Source organism: Motacilla alba, chromosome 7 (assembly GCF_015832195.1).
Source record: "Motacilla alba alba isolate MOTALB_02 chromosome 7, Motacilla_alba_V1.0_pri, whole genome shotgun sequence".
NCBI classification, from domain to species: domain Eukaryota; kingdom Metazoa; phylum Chordata; class Aves; order Passeriformes; family Motacillidae; genus Motacilla; species Motacilla alba.
In genome coordinates, this window is record NC_052022.1 from 32942129 (window position 1) to 32954168 (window position 12040).

At 43.8% G+C, this 12040-nt stretch overlaps 1 protein-coding gene across 17 annotated transcripts in view; it reads left to right on the forward strand.

The window, feature by feature from the left end:
- The first annotated feature begins 3296 nt into the window (after positions 1-3296).
- Positions 3297-12040, forward strand: part of PCNT (pericentrin) — a 71761-nt gene continuing 63017 nt past the window's right edge. For 16 of the 17 annotated variants that reach the window (XM_038142381.1, XM_038142395.1, XM_038142382.1 and 13 more), the window contains exons 1-4: positions 3297-3457; positions 8530-8727; positions 10246-10296; positions 11095-11274. In XM_038142381.1, the coding sequence (XP_037998309.1) occupies positions 3404-3457; positions 8530-8727; positions 10246-10296; positions 11095-11274 (483 nt within the window). In that variant the 5' untranslated portion in view covers positions 3297-3403. The remainder of the gene's footprint in view (positions 3458-8529; positions 8728-10245; positions 10297-11094; positions 11275-12040) is intronic. The other variant, XM_038142383.1, reaches the window with a different exon arrangement.

Here is a 12040-nt window from a genome sequence, read left to right on the forward strand (position 1 = left end):
TAAGTTTATAGGTAACATAATAGGTAACATAAACAATTTCATCTCCAGGCACCAGAAGCTTGTGTACCCTTGGTAAAGCAATGCCTGGCACATAAGTGGACAAGAAAAAAAGAAACAAAAGCCAGTGGTTCTTTAAAACAAGATTCAGATTTTGATCTTGCAGATTGGTACCTGTTTATTCCACCACAGGGGCTCTGCACGCTTTTGACATGGCCCTTTACATGAGCTGTTATTACCACACAGTGACCAAAAATATGGAGGAGCATAGCTGCAACTCTCCCCTGGGTAAGTTCAAGAGTCAAGAGGCCGTGGTGTGACATACTTTTGGTTACCATCTCCCAAGAAACCTGCAGAATGTCTCCCTCTCCCAACCAGCATAAAAACGGGTCACATTTAGCAGTGACATCCATAAAATGAGCAAAAAGGCAAGAGAAAAAAGCCAAGTGACAGACACTCCTTCTCAGTCGGATATTTTAAGCCCAGGGGAGCCAAGTTACAACCAAGTTACAATCCTCTTCTCCCACGAGAGACAAGTTACAGCCCGTTCCTCCCTCAAAGGCCACAGCAAACCTGCAGCAGAGGCAGCGCTGGCAGCTGGAGCAGCTCAGGGATGCTCCTGAGCTGTGTGAGAGCAGCACAGATCACCCTCCCCAGCCCTAAAAACACACAGGCTGGCAGGCACTGGAGAACTTAGGGAGACTGAGGTGCAGGGATCCCGAAATCAGCTGTGCTGGGGTAGAGCTGGGGTTCAGCTCCTCTGGAAGGGCAGGAGCAAAGAGCCAGAACAGAAAATCCTCTCATCTGCCAGCAGCTCTCCTAGGAAACAACTCTGAGACCATTTCTGTGCTTGAAACCCCAACAAGATTTTTCTCTGACATCTCTGACCCCTTCATCTGAGCAGCTGCAGCAGCCTTTGACAAGGAATTTCCCAGTTCTGCCTGTTAACTGCATCAGTGTCATTTGCTTCTGTGCTGGGAAACAAACCCACCCCTTTTTGATTGCTGGTGAATATTGAGCTGATTATTTTACCATCAACTGGTTTAGTACAGTGCCCCTAAAAGCTGACTTTCTAGAGCCTTCATTGCAGTATGAATAGAGGGTCACAAGAGAGTCTGACAAAAAGAACCTGGTATAAGCATTCCATTAAAAATACAGCACCAGTGTGAAGCAACTGAATTTACTAAAGAGGAAATGAAGAGACATTTTTTGCTTGATGTGACAGGCATCCCAGAGGAAATCCAACACTGGGGGGAAAAAATAAAAATTAAAAAAAAAATAAAAAAGGCACTTTCCAACAAACCTGCTGAAGGATCTCTCTTCTCCCTCTTTTTTCCACACTTTCTCTTTTCTCTCTTTTCCCACACTTCTGGATGCCTTGGTCACAGTGTGATCCTTACTCTTGGGACATCTTACAACCTGCTAATGAATGGGGTGCCAGGAATGTGCCAGCCACACACGAGATCCGGCTGGAAGGGATCTGTAGCTACACTGAACCCCAGACAAGGGATCCCACTTGAGAATGAGGATTCAAAAGAGCAAAACCAGACAAATGTAATCCTACAAAGGAATAACAGGTGCGTTACATGCACCTCACAGGACATAATTATTCTGCTCTATTTAGCAGTGCTGAAGTCGGAGTTTGGACACTGTGCTCATTTTTAGACATGGTGGTTTAAGAGGGAAAGAAAGTCCAGGAAAAAAAAATGAAAAAGGTGCATTTACAGAATGTAGGATCTAAGGAAGACTTTAAAGAACTGGCTTTGTTTAATTAGTAAGTAGATGGTGAAAAGAGGACAGGCCAGCAGGTTTTAAATAAATGAGAGGATACAATCAAAGAACGAGGTGGAATGGGGGGGAGGGTGTTTGTCTGGAAAAACACAAGCATTTGGCTTAATGAGGCAGAGAAAACCTGATAAAAACAGGGAAAGAAATCTTCATTAGCCACTGAGGGGAATGATGGAGCAGCTATCATAACAAAAAAAACTTTCACACTAATTGTTTACGACCAATTAAAAAAACGAATGTGTTGAACATTGCAGGACTCCTCAGATATAGGAATGGATTAGATAACCTGATGAAATCCATACCTGTATTACATTTCTTTGATGTCTTTTATTGATTTTGATATTTTATACCCTTAATTTTAATTTCTATGAGTTCTAAAAGACAATTTTAAAATACATTATGATACCAACCAAGATGATTAGAGAGGTGGAGCAGCTCTGCTGTGAGGAAAGGCTGAGAGACTTGGGATTGATCAGCCTGAAAAAGAGAAACTTTGGGGTGACCTAAGTGTGGCCTTCCAGTATCTGAAGGGAGCCCACAAGAAAGATGGAGAGAGACAATTTACAGGGGCCTGGAGTGGCAGGAGCAGGGGAAAGGACTTCCTACTGACAGAAAGTAGGTTTAGATTGGATAGTAGGAAAAAATTCTTCTCTGTGAAGCCCTGGAGCAGGTTGCCCAGAAAAGTTGAGGCTGCCTTGGAGGTGCTGAGACATTTCATCATTCAGACTTTGTCTTTTGGTATTGCCCTCGAGGCAGATTGGCTTTTTAATGTTTGCCAACCCAGCACACTGCTCCAAGTAACACATGTGACTAAAGCCCCTATTTTTATAATTCAATGATTCCAAAATACAAAGCCACTAGTTTTGTAGCTTCAATAAGCAGAGCAAAAGGGAGTTGAAGCATGGGCATCCGGGATGTTAAATTTACGGCCCTTCAAGGACGTTGGAGTAACCAGAAGACTCCAGACGAGATAGAAGCCTGGAAAGTTGGAGACAACTCCATGTGCAAGAAAATGATGATCGAAGGAATAAAGAATGACAACCAAATTAGCATGAGGAGCGAGAAATCAACAGGCGACAGAGGATAGCATACTGATAACTGAAGCACCTTGGAACCAATGAACATTAATTTATTTCTTCGCTAAAAATTTACAAATAAACAAAAAGGCGGGAAGGGAGACACCAACCCTGCCCGCGCCCTATTGGCTGCCCCTTGCCCCGCCTCCATTGGCCGCCCCTAGCCCCGCCTCCAACTTCTCGCTCCCCATTGGCTGTCTCCCGCGGTGGGCGGGGACGGCGGCCCTTTCGAAACGGCGCGGGAGGCTCTCATTGGTGGCTGACGCGGAGGGGGTGGAGCCAGCGTCTCGCGTCGTCTTGCCCGGGGTATCCCAGCAGCCACTTAGCGGGAGTGGGCGGAGCCCGGTTGAGGAAAGCCGTCTCCATTGGCCGGCGGCCGCGGCGCGTCAGGAGCTGCGGCCAATGGGCGCGGAGCTCCGCCCCGCGCGGTGCGGCTGGCGCGGCGGCGGGCGGGGAGCGGCCCGGGGCGGCCATGACCAACGCTGCGCCGCCGCCGCCGGCGCCGTGAGGGCGCGGGGGGCACGAACCCGCCCGGCCGCCGCATGGAGGCGCCGGAGGAGGCGCGGAGGCGCAAGCTGGAGGCAGGCAGGGCTAAGGTGAGGGGAAGGGCTCCCGGCGAGGCGGAGGCTGCGCCTGCCCGGCTCCCGGTGCGCTGCGAGCTGCCAGGCCCTGCCTGCTTCGCCTCAGCCCGGCCCGGGTCTGTCCCCTCCGTGGCGGGTTCCGCGCCGCACTCGGAGTTGGGCGCGGGGTGCCGGCCCGGCGGTGTCCCCGGATGCCGTGGGGCTCCCCTGGCACGGTGGCGCGGCAGGAGAAGTCGTGCCCAGCCCGGTGCGTGCGGGCTGCCTGCGGGGCCCCGTGCCGCTGCACAGGCATAGAAACATTGCCTCGGGTCAGCACAGAGCAGCTGGCCGCTGTGCATGTGCCGTGCTTCAGGCTCTGCTCTCGTTGTTTCTTGGGTTTTTTCCTCCCAGCTCTCCCATTTTTTGCCCAGGATTCAGTGTTTGCGGGAGTACTGCGTTTGCAGCTGAGGATCCCAAAGAACAGGTGTTGTTCTATTACTCGGCTGGCTCACTGGCCTGCCTGGCTGTCCGCAGGGAGAGCAGAGAGCTGGGCTCGGTTTGGTGATTTCCAGTCACGCCGGTAGCAAACACTTCATAAGCTTTGAACATTCGGGTGTCCTTTAGGGATTTGTGTAGAGCTCACAGGCTGCGCCTGACACATAAAGATAACATTCTCCAAGTAATTATTACCTGCAGCCATGTGTTTAACGCTGGTTGTGTGCTAACCCCACTAGATAAACACTTCTCCTTTGTTTTGGTAACGATGTTCGAGGAGCTGATTGGAAATGCTTGGTTACGTGCCTTTTAATTCAGCGTTTCTGCTGGGTTTTGAGCTGGTTTTGTCATATTTCTTTTCGGGCTGTCCCTGCTAAATAAGGCTTTCTAGTCTTCACCTTTTCAATAGGACTGCAGGGGGCTATAGCTAGACAGGGTGTCTGGGGAAGTTTCTTTCAGATCTTTCCAGATCCTGCCCTTTCTGTAGAGAACCAGCCTGGAATATCTGGCTAGTGGTGTCAGAGGTGGCTCGGAGCTGTCCTGTCTGTCTGCTGTGTTTCTGTTTCAGCTGCTTCCCGCCAGTGCTGCACACAAGAAAATCAAAGAGAGCTCTTGTGGAAGGGAGCAGGGTTGTAGCTGTAGCTGTGCTGAAGCTGCAGCTTGGTGCTGGGCAGTACAGCTCCTCTATCCCTGGCCTGGCCCTCCTGATGCTGCCATGGATTCCACAGTGCCTGCTCCTGCTCAGCAGTTTCTCATCTGCCTGCCTTCCCAGCCTTGTGATGTGCTGTGAGAACACAGCCTTCTGCTGGAGAGCAACTGCTCAAGAGAGAGCTCTGAGAGCAGGAGTTTGTTGGGGTGAAAGGTTGCCTTAGTGTGGCACAACCTGAGTGAACATTTCTGGTAACATACATTAATTCCAGGGGCAGGACCTCTTTGTGATTAGGCAGATGTGACAGACTTAGCTTGAGTAAGTTATTAGTTCCCACCTGTTGGAAAACTGTTGTTTGCCATAAAAAAAAAAAAAAAAAGAGAAAAAGCAGGGATTTGCCTTATGTTTACTATTTTTTATACTGTGTGCTACATCTCTCTGTTTCCATAAAAAAACAAAACAAACATCATTAGCAGCCCCATCAGTGTTGCTGCTGCACAGTATGCCGAGAGGAGAGGGAGACTTTCAGAGAGGCAGAGATGGATGTAGTGCTTCTTCTGCTGATGAAAATGTCACAGAGGTTATTCCTTGGCTGGCAGATGGTGGGTACCAGACAGCTTCCAAAAAGCTCCCAGGTGACATTTCCCCTTTTTTATTCCTCTGCTTTTCTTTTTTCTAGTTTTCTTTGTGCTCCCCTCCTCATGGACACAGCACAGTTTTGAAAGGGAAGAAGAACCATGAGCGAGTGCAGGTTCTCCTTGCTGTGGTGCAGCCTAGAGCAGCTTAAGGTGATCCCATCTCTGCTGTGACTCAGGAGTGTTCAGTGTCCATCAGATCAGCTTTCTGAAAGCCTCTCTAGAGGAGCTGCTGGCAGCAGGGGACAGGAGTGAGGCTGGCTTGTGTGTGAGAGGCCTCTGTTGTAGCAACCTGTGCAGTGATGTGACTTCAGTTGGATGCTGCTTCACTCTGGACTGGGAACTCTTGAGGGCTTTTTGTTTCACCCCCACCCTCTGGAAAGGAATTATTTTATCTTTAGCATCCTTAGATTTTAGTCTGTTAAGGAATGACTTGGCGAAGAAATATGATCTGAATGTTTTCCTTTTCAGACCAGTACTTGCATTATTCTTTTTCATATAGGAATAAAAATTCCATAATTGAGATGCATTTAAGTTATTTAATAATAATAATAATAATAATAATAATAATGCCAACTGTTGTATTTATTGGAGACTCTAATTGGCAGCTAAATGCTGCCTGTGTCAGGTACCTCAGGTTCCTGTTTCTAACAAATGCAATGCTGATAGCCAGGGTAGTAATTGAGAAACAGAACAAGCCTAATTATTCAGTGCTGCTTTTTTGTCCTTGTTTGTTTCTACCTCACGTTAATTAGTCTGCATGTTGAGCAGCTGTGCCTCTGGTTACAGAGCTCTCTGTGCCATACCTCAGGTGTGGGAGGTTTTGCTCTGCTTCCATTTTACAGTTAGGACCTGAGAAATGAGTTCAGGTATTCCCACCTCATCATTTTGAGGAAGTTCTAGAAAATATTTCTTGGTTTTGTCTAAGAGCAGTTGTTTGTGTTTGCTGTATCCAAGAGCTGGACTAATGTTTATTTGAGCAACCTGTTTCTGTTTGGTGCTGATGTGGTTTTCTGCTCTGTTCGGTTTTCTCTGGGTGTTGGTTTTGGTGCTAATTTCTGAAGCACATAAAGTAACACATCAGCTTTTAACTGACTGGTCCTGGTGAAATCAAGTTGCAGTGCTTTGGTGCCTGTAGAAAGGTGTCCCTGTTTTACAGCAGCTGCTTGGGATGCTGTGGAGGACAGCGCTCTCAGGGTTCCTGTGGCAATGCTGCATCTTGGCCAGAAGTGAAGCTTTCACCTTTGTGTGTGCTTCTAGAAAGCAAAAGGAGGGTTAAATCATTCAAAACAGGCATGATGGGATCTCACTGTGATGAAGCAGAGGCAGTTGTATGTTGCTTTCTTCACATTCACACTCACTACTTCATGCTGGCTGTGAATTTGAGATTCTCTTACAACAACACTTAACTTCATGTAGCTGATGAAAGGCTTTGGAAACCTGATATTGCTCTAAATAGAACTTTTCCCATAAATCTGGAGCATGCCACTCCACCAAGTCCAGCACCGTAAAATTGTGGTGTAGTTAGATATTTTTGCATGTAATGTATTCTGATTTTATGTTTAGTGCATGTGAATGGAACAAAAGTAAGTTTTGTTTTCTTTGACCTGTGCATTTAAAAATGTCGATTGTTTGGCTGTTCAGTCATGCCAGGTCTTGATATTTTAATGTGAGATGCTTGGTCACCCTTCATGAATCAGTAACTGCTCTCTGTCATGTCCACTCTCTCTGCCTTTCATCTTTTCTGCTTGTTTTACTCCTGTTTTCCCTTTTTCCCTGCTTCAGCAGTTTCCTCTACTCTCCATTTTTCTGCAGGTTTCCTGCTTCCCCGTTTCCCCATGTTATCAGGTTAATTAGTGCTGTAGCTATTTTTGACACACATTGCCATCAGTAAGTGCTGGAGTTGACACCTGCTTTCAGAGGATAGTATTTGTGTCTCACTGCAGCTTTATGGTCTGTTCATTCTGCTTATTATGAAAGGCACAAGTCTGGCAACCTTCATTTAATCTGCATTTCACTATTAATAACTGTGGAAATTACTGAAGGTAATATTAAAAATAAGGGGTTTGTGCATAAGGATTTTATCAGCTGGGAAGAAATTGATGTAATATTAAAAATAAGGGGTTTGTGCATAAGAATTTTATCAGCTGGTAAGAATTTGATGTCTTTCTGCAAATGTACCTTTAATCAGGCTGCTGGGTGTAGCAGATGTGTAACTGTGCACCTGTTGAGTAGCTAAGCTGTCAGGTAGAAGTTCCTGTAAGGAGAGGGGACTGAACTAGATCCTTTTCACGAACTGAATGAGAAGAATGAAACAAGATTTTTCTGCAAGGTGGCTGTTTGACAGGAAAACCAAGCTGTTGAGCAGTGGCTTTTCATATGAATCGCATGTAGAACTTGGCAGTGATGTTTACTTCCAGTCATCAGTTAACTATCTGTTTTGTCTCATCACAAGGATATAACACTGCACTCGATAATCTGTGGTTTTAACCTTGAAGAAGTCTTTCTCCTTATCAGAAGGATGTCTGGATTTCTGCTGTGTGGGAGATGCTACTTGGAAATGCTGCCTAAACACAATACTAGAGTTGAAAATAACAATAATCCTTTTTAAGCTGTTTAGGGTGTTAGGGGAGAGTTGGGTAATAAATTGTCAGTGACATTCTTTACAGGTCTCTGGGGCTTTGTAGAGCTGTGATAGCCTGATAAAGTAGAGCATCTGATTTTTCAACAGAAGAAATTAAAATGACCTGGCTTAATTGATTTTCTATTTATGTACTGGAGGCTGCTTTCTGGCGAAGAAGTTTTGCTGTGTTCTCTTAAGGGGGTGGCAGGGAAGGAGCATTAAAATTAACGGAAGTGAATCCTCATCTCAAAGCTTACGCTGGCTAAGACCTGTTTAGATGTATTTGTAGGGGTGTGCTGGTGCTGGCACCATGACAAGGGGGTTCTTGTTTTTGCTGGTCTTGCAGAAAGACTGCTCAATTCTTTTTTTTTTCTAATGCTTCTAGTATACTGACAACTCGTTCCTTTACTAATTTGTCTTGCTGTGATTCTGGATTATTATTGACACACAAAGTTTCACTGAGTAAAACTTTGATTCTTGTGTGGAAATGAGCCTTTAGTGCTGGTGTGAGATTTGTTGCTTAACGGCACAGTAATCCAGTATGTTGTGAATGTGTGGCAAGTAGGCAGATAAAGCAGTTTTTCTGCAGATGTATATGATTTATCAAGACAGGAGCTCTATCACCCATGACTGTGTTAATCTTGTGGTCCTGCTACTTTTTCCTTGCTTACCTCTCCCTGTACCTCTTGCAATCTTTCCTGAACAGTTTGCTTACTTCAGACAGCGAAAAGCAAAGGGCGACGTCGCGCAGTCGCAGAAAAAGGCGGCGAAGAGGAAGGGCTCGGCTGTCCACGCGCATGACCTTCCGAAGGAAGAGCACCCAGTAGCAGCCAGAGATGCTGGGAAGGGCGTAGAGGGTCAGGCTGAAGACATCAGCCTGCCAGAGGCAGCAACAGAGGCACAGGTAAATTTTGGTATTTCTTGCCTTCACTCCCCTCCATCTGCAGGTAACAAGTGTTGCAGGTGGTTGTTTGACTCAATTGAGTGTTAGCTCACTGGCACTGGCCACTAGCTGCTCTTGGGAGGTAAGTGAACTGGTGTCATTTTCACTTGTAATAGTTCATTGTCTGACAAAGTAATCTCATTTACTAAGACATCTCCATGGTGTGGCCTGGGCACCTGTTATTGCCAGGGAGCTGTTAGCCTCCTAAATTAAAGTTTTTCACTGCCACGGACTTCTCTTTGGGCAGACCTACGGTTCTGTGGCTGTGACTTCATGGAATGGCAAATCTGGATTGGGAGATCAACAGATTAAAAACGACCAGGACCTTATAATGCAGAGCATTAATTTGGTTTTGTATCACTTGGCTGGCTCAAATATGCTTAAATGTTTTCTGAAAAACGATAATTTATTCCAGCAAGCTCTCAGTAGCCATTGTAAAGCCAGCGTAGATGTTATCTCCACAGATTTGTTTGAGGTGTGACTCTGCTTGTGTCTGATGTATTTTGGTATGTACGTACTGATGACTCTCTAAAGGTAGTCATGTTCTCTGTGGAAAGAATTTTGGGGAGCTGGTGCCTTCTGCACCAAAAGCATCTCTCCAGATGTTGGTGTGTTTTCACAACATACCACAATAGCATCAAACTAATGTGTTTGCAAACCTGCAATAAAGGGGGATAAAATTTGTGTGTGTTAACCTGCTTTCTGTTTTGAGGGTATCCCTGATGCTTTCAGGATATTTTCAACAAAATGTTAGCATTGCAAAGCCTATTATGAAGCTACACTGAGGGAAAACACAGTGTTTTGTCATGCAGCCATAGCAGTGTCCTTGCTGCATTTGTGTGAGCTTAAATGAAAAAAAAAAAAAACCAAACAAAAATCACTTACTGCTGCTAAGCAGCTTTTTTCAAAATAGCTGGTTTGTAAAGCAGCTGGAATTCTAGGTTACCTGGAGAGGGTGCCTCCAGGGAGACAGTAATCACTTGGAACTACTTCAAGCAGACTCAAAATGCAGGGATGGCTGTGGACTGCCTTTTCCAAATAATGCATCTTGGTCTTGTTGTGAATTTAGTGAGAGGGAAACCTCTTTCAAGGTATAAAGCTATGTTAAATCTGTGTGTCAGAAAAAGGTGTTGCTTTTGGGATTACCTGAATGGTAAATAATCTCCTGTCAGTTTACTAATTTTTAGTAGTAGAATCAAGATTGTTGAAGTACTTGCCAGCTACAGCTGCAGAGGATCAAGCATTGAATCAGTGTTGAGGCTTAGCCCTAAATTTAAGTAGACATTATAATACTTTTGTTTGGTTTTTTGCAGTTTAGTTCATTTCACCATGAAAAACAAGCTGGATTTAGCATAAAGTCAGTTTCTCACAACACAGACATTTCTTGGCTCATGCTTAAGATGTTTCCAAAATAATTTTGGTTTTCTTTATTTTTATTTAAAAGAGCTATGATTTAGTGTTTATTTGTTTATTTACCAGGGCAGCACTGATTTGTCTAGCTGGGAGCCACTGGATGATCATGCAACTGAAGTAAGTGTGAAAAGGTGTATCTTTAGTAAAAGATGCTGGGTAGAGCTGAAAAACGACTGATAATTTGTTTCTAAAATAATTAATTGACCATTATTATCAAATATGATAAAACTGATGTGATTTCACTATTTTATGTCATAAAACAGGCATTTCTCTGTATATACATGTACTGGATGACAAAATTGGTTGCTGAGAAAACTGGGTTTTGTAAAATCATAGACTTTGCTCAGAGAAATTTGAATGTTTTAATACTTCCAATTGACACATGGGTTCATTTTTTCATTATTTCATACAGTACAACCAAAAAGTATTCAAAGTAAAATACAGGATACTGTATCCTCTATGAGATGATTGTAACAGTGTTGCTCCTAAGAAACCACTTAATTTCATTTTAACTGAAGAGCTTTACATTGTTGTTTCTCATTTGGGTGGACTGTTCTCCAATCAGATGGATGTAAAGGCTTTGTTTAAATTGGTAATATTCTCCTTCCTTCCTCACAACTTGAGGTGTTTAAATCCCAATACATTTGATGCTATATAATTGCAACACTTTTATTTACTTTTGTGCCTTAAACTATCATGAAAATGTATTATCTATGATCATTTTTAGTTTGAAGTTTTTAAACCTTAAGGATTTTGGATGTAATGTTTCTATTAGATAACAAGTCCTAGCATTGAGTTGCTTTAAAGTAGAATTTGCCCAGGACTTAACCTTGAAGCTCAATTTGTTTCCAGACTAATCACAAACCAGAAATGGTATTTTTAGTGAATAAATGCATTTCTGTTTCCTTTATGAAGAAGGATAGGATAAATTCTGCTGCAGAATACAGTGAGGCTGATGCTCAGGTGTGTCAGGCAAGGATAGCTGAGCTGGAGAGCAGGCTGCTGGAGAAACAGGAAGCAGTGGAGAGACTCACTGTACAGATGGATGAGCTGCAGGACCAACTCACCCAGCACAACGATTCCATGCAGCTTCAGGTATGTTTCACTGAATTGGGTAATGGGATAATAGTACTTTTTTTTTAATCCTAAAAATATTTAGGCCTCAAGACTCAAAAACCTGTTGTTTTTTAGTGAGAAGTACTTCACCTTGCTAACGTGTAGTACAAAAAGCAGCATCTTCTTCCAGAATATTAAAAAAATAATATTTTGCATTCCCTTTTTCTAGCAGTTATGTGTAAAGGTAAATTATCATCAGGTACTTTCTAAGACTAGTTATTTTCCCCTTTATATGTTTTTTTCTCATTCTAGGATTGGGGAAACAAAGACATTTCCTGTTGGTGAGAAGCAAATTGAAAAGATAAATGTGATTAACATAAAATAGAATTAATGTATCCCGTCTCATTAGCCTCCTCTCACATGGCTGAAGGGAATTGCTGGTAGATAGGAAACAGTTTACGGGGTACTAAATATTCATGATGTCCTTTTTGAAAACTTGATTGCTTTTTACATCAATGAGAGCTACACATTTGGAAGTAAAAATACCGATTTCATTGCTGGTATCCCATAATTTGTTTTTAACATCACTTTTGATTAGGTTTGTCATCTCTGATATCAATTTAAGACTCCTCTTCCATCATGCCTGCCATCATCTTTGGACACAAAGATTTCTTTGGTGCAAGTTGGTTAAAACTGAAATGTAACTACAGACTCTGTAATGGCTTTGCTTCAAGAAAACCGAGTTGGTTCCAAATGTGTTAAGAACGTCTTAATGTTAAAAGTGCACTTCTTCTGACCCCTGTAG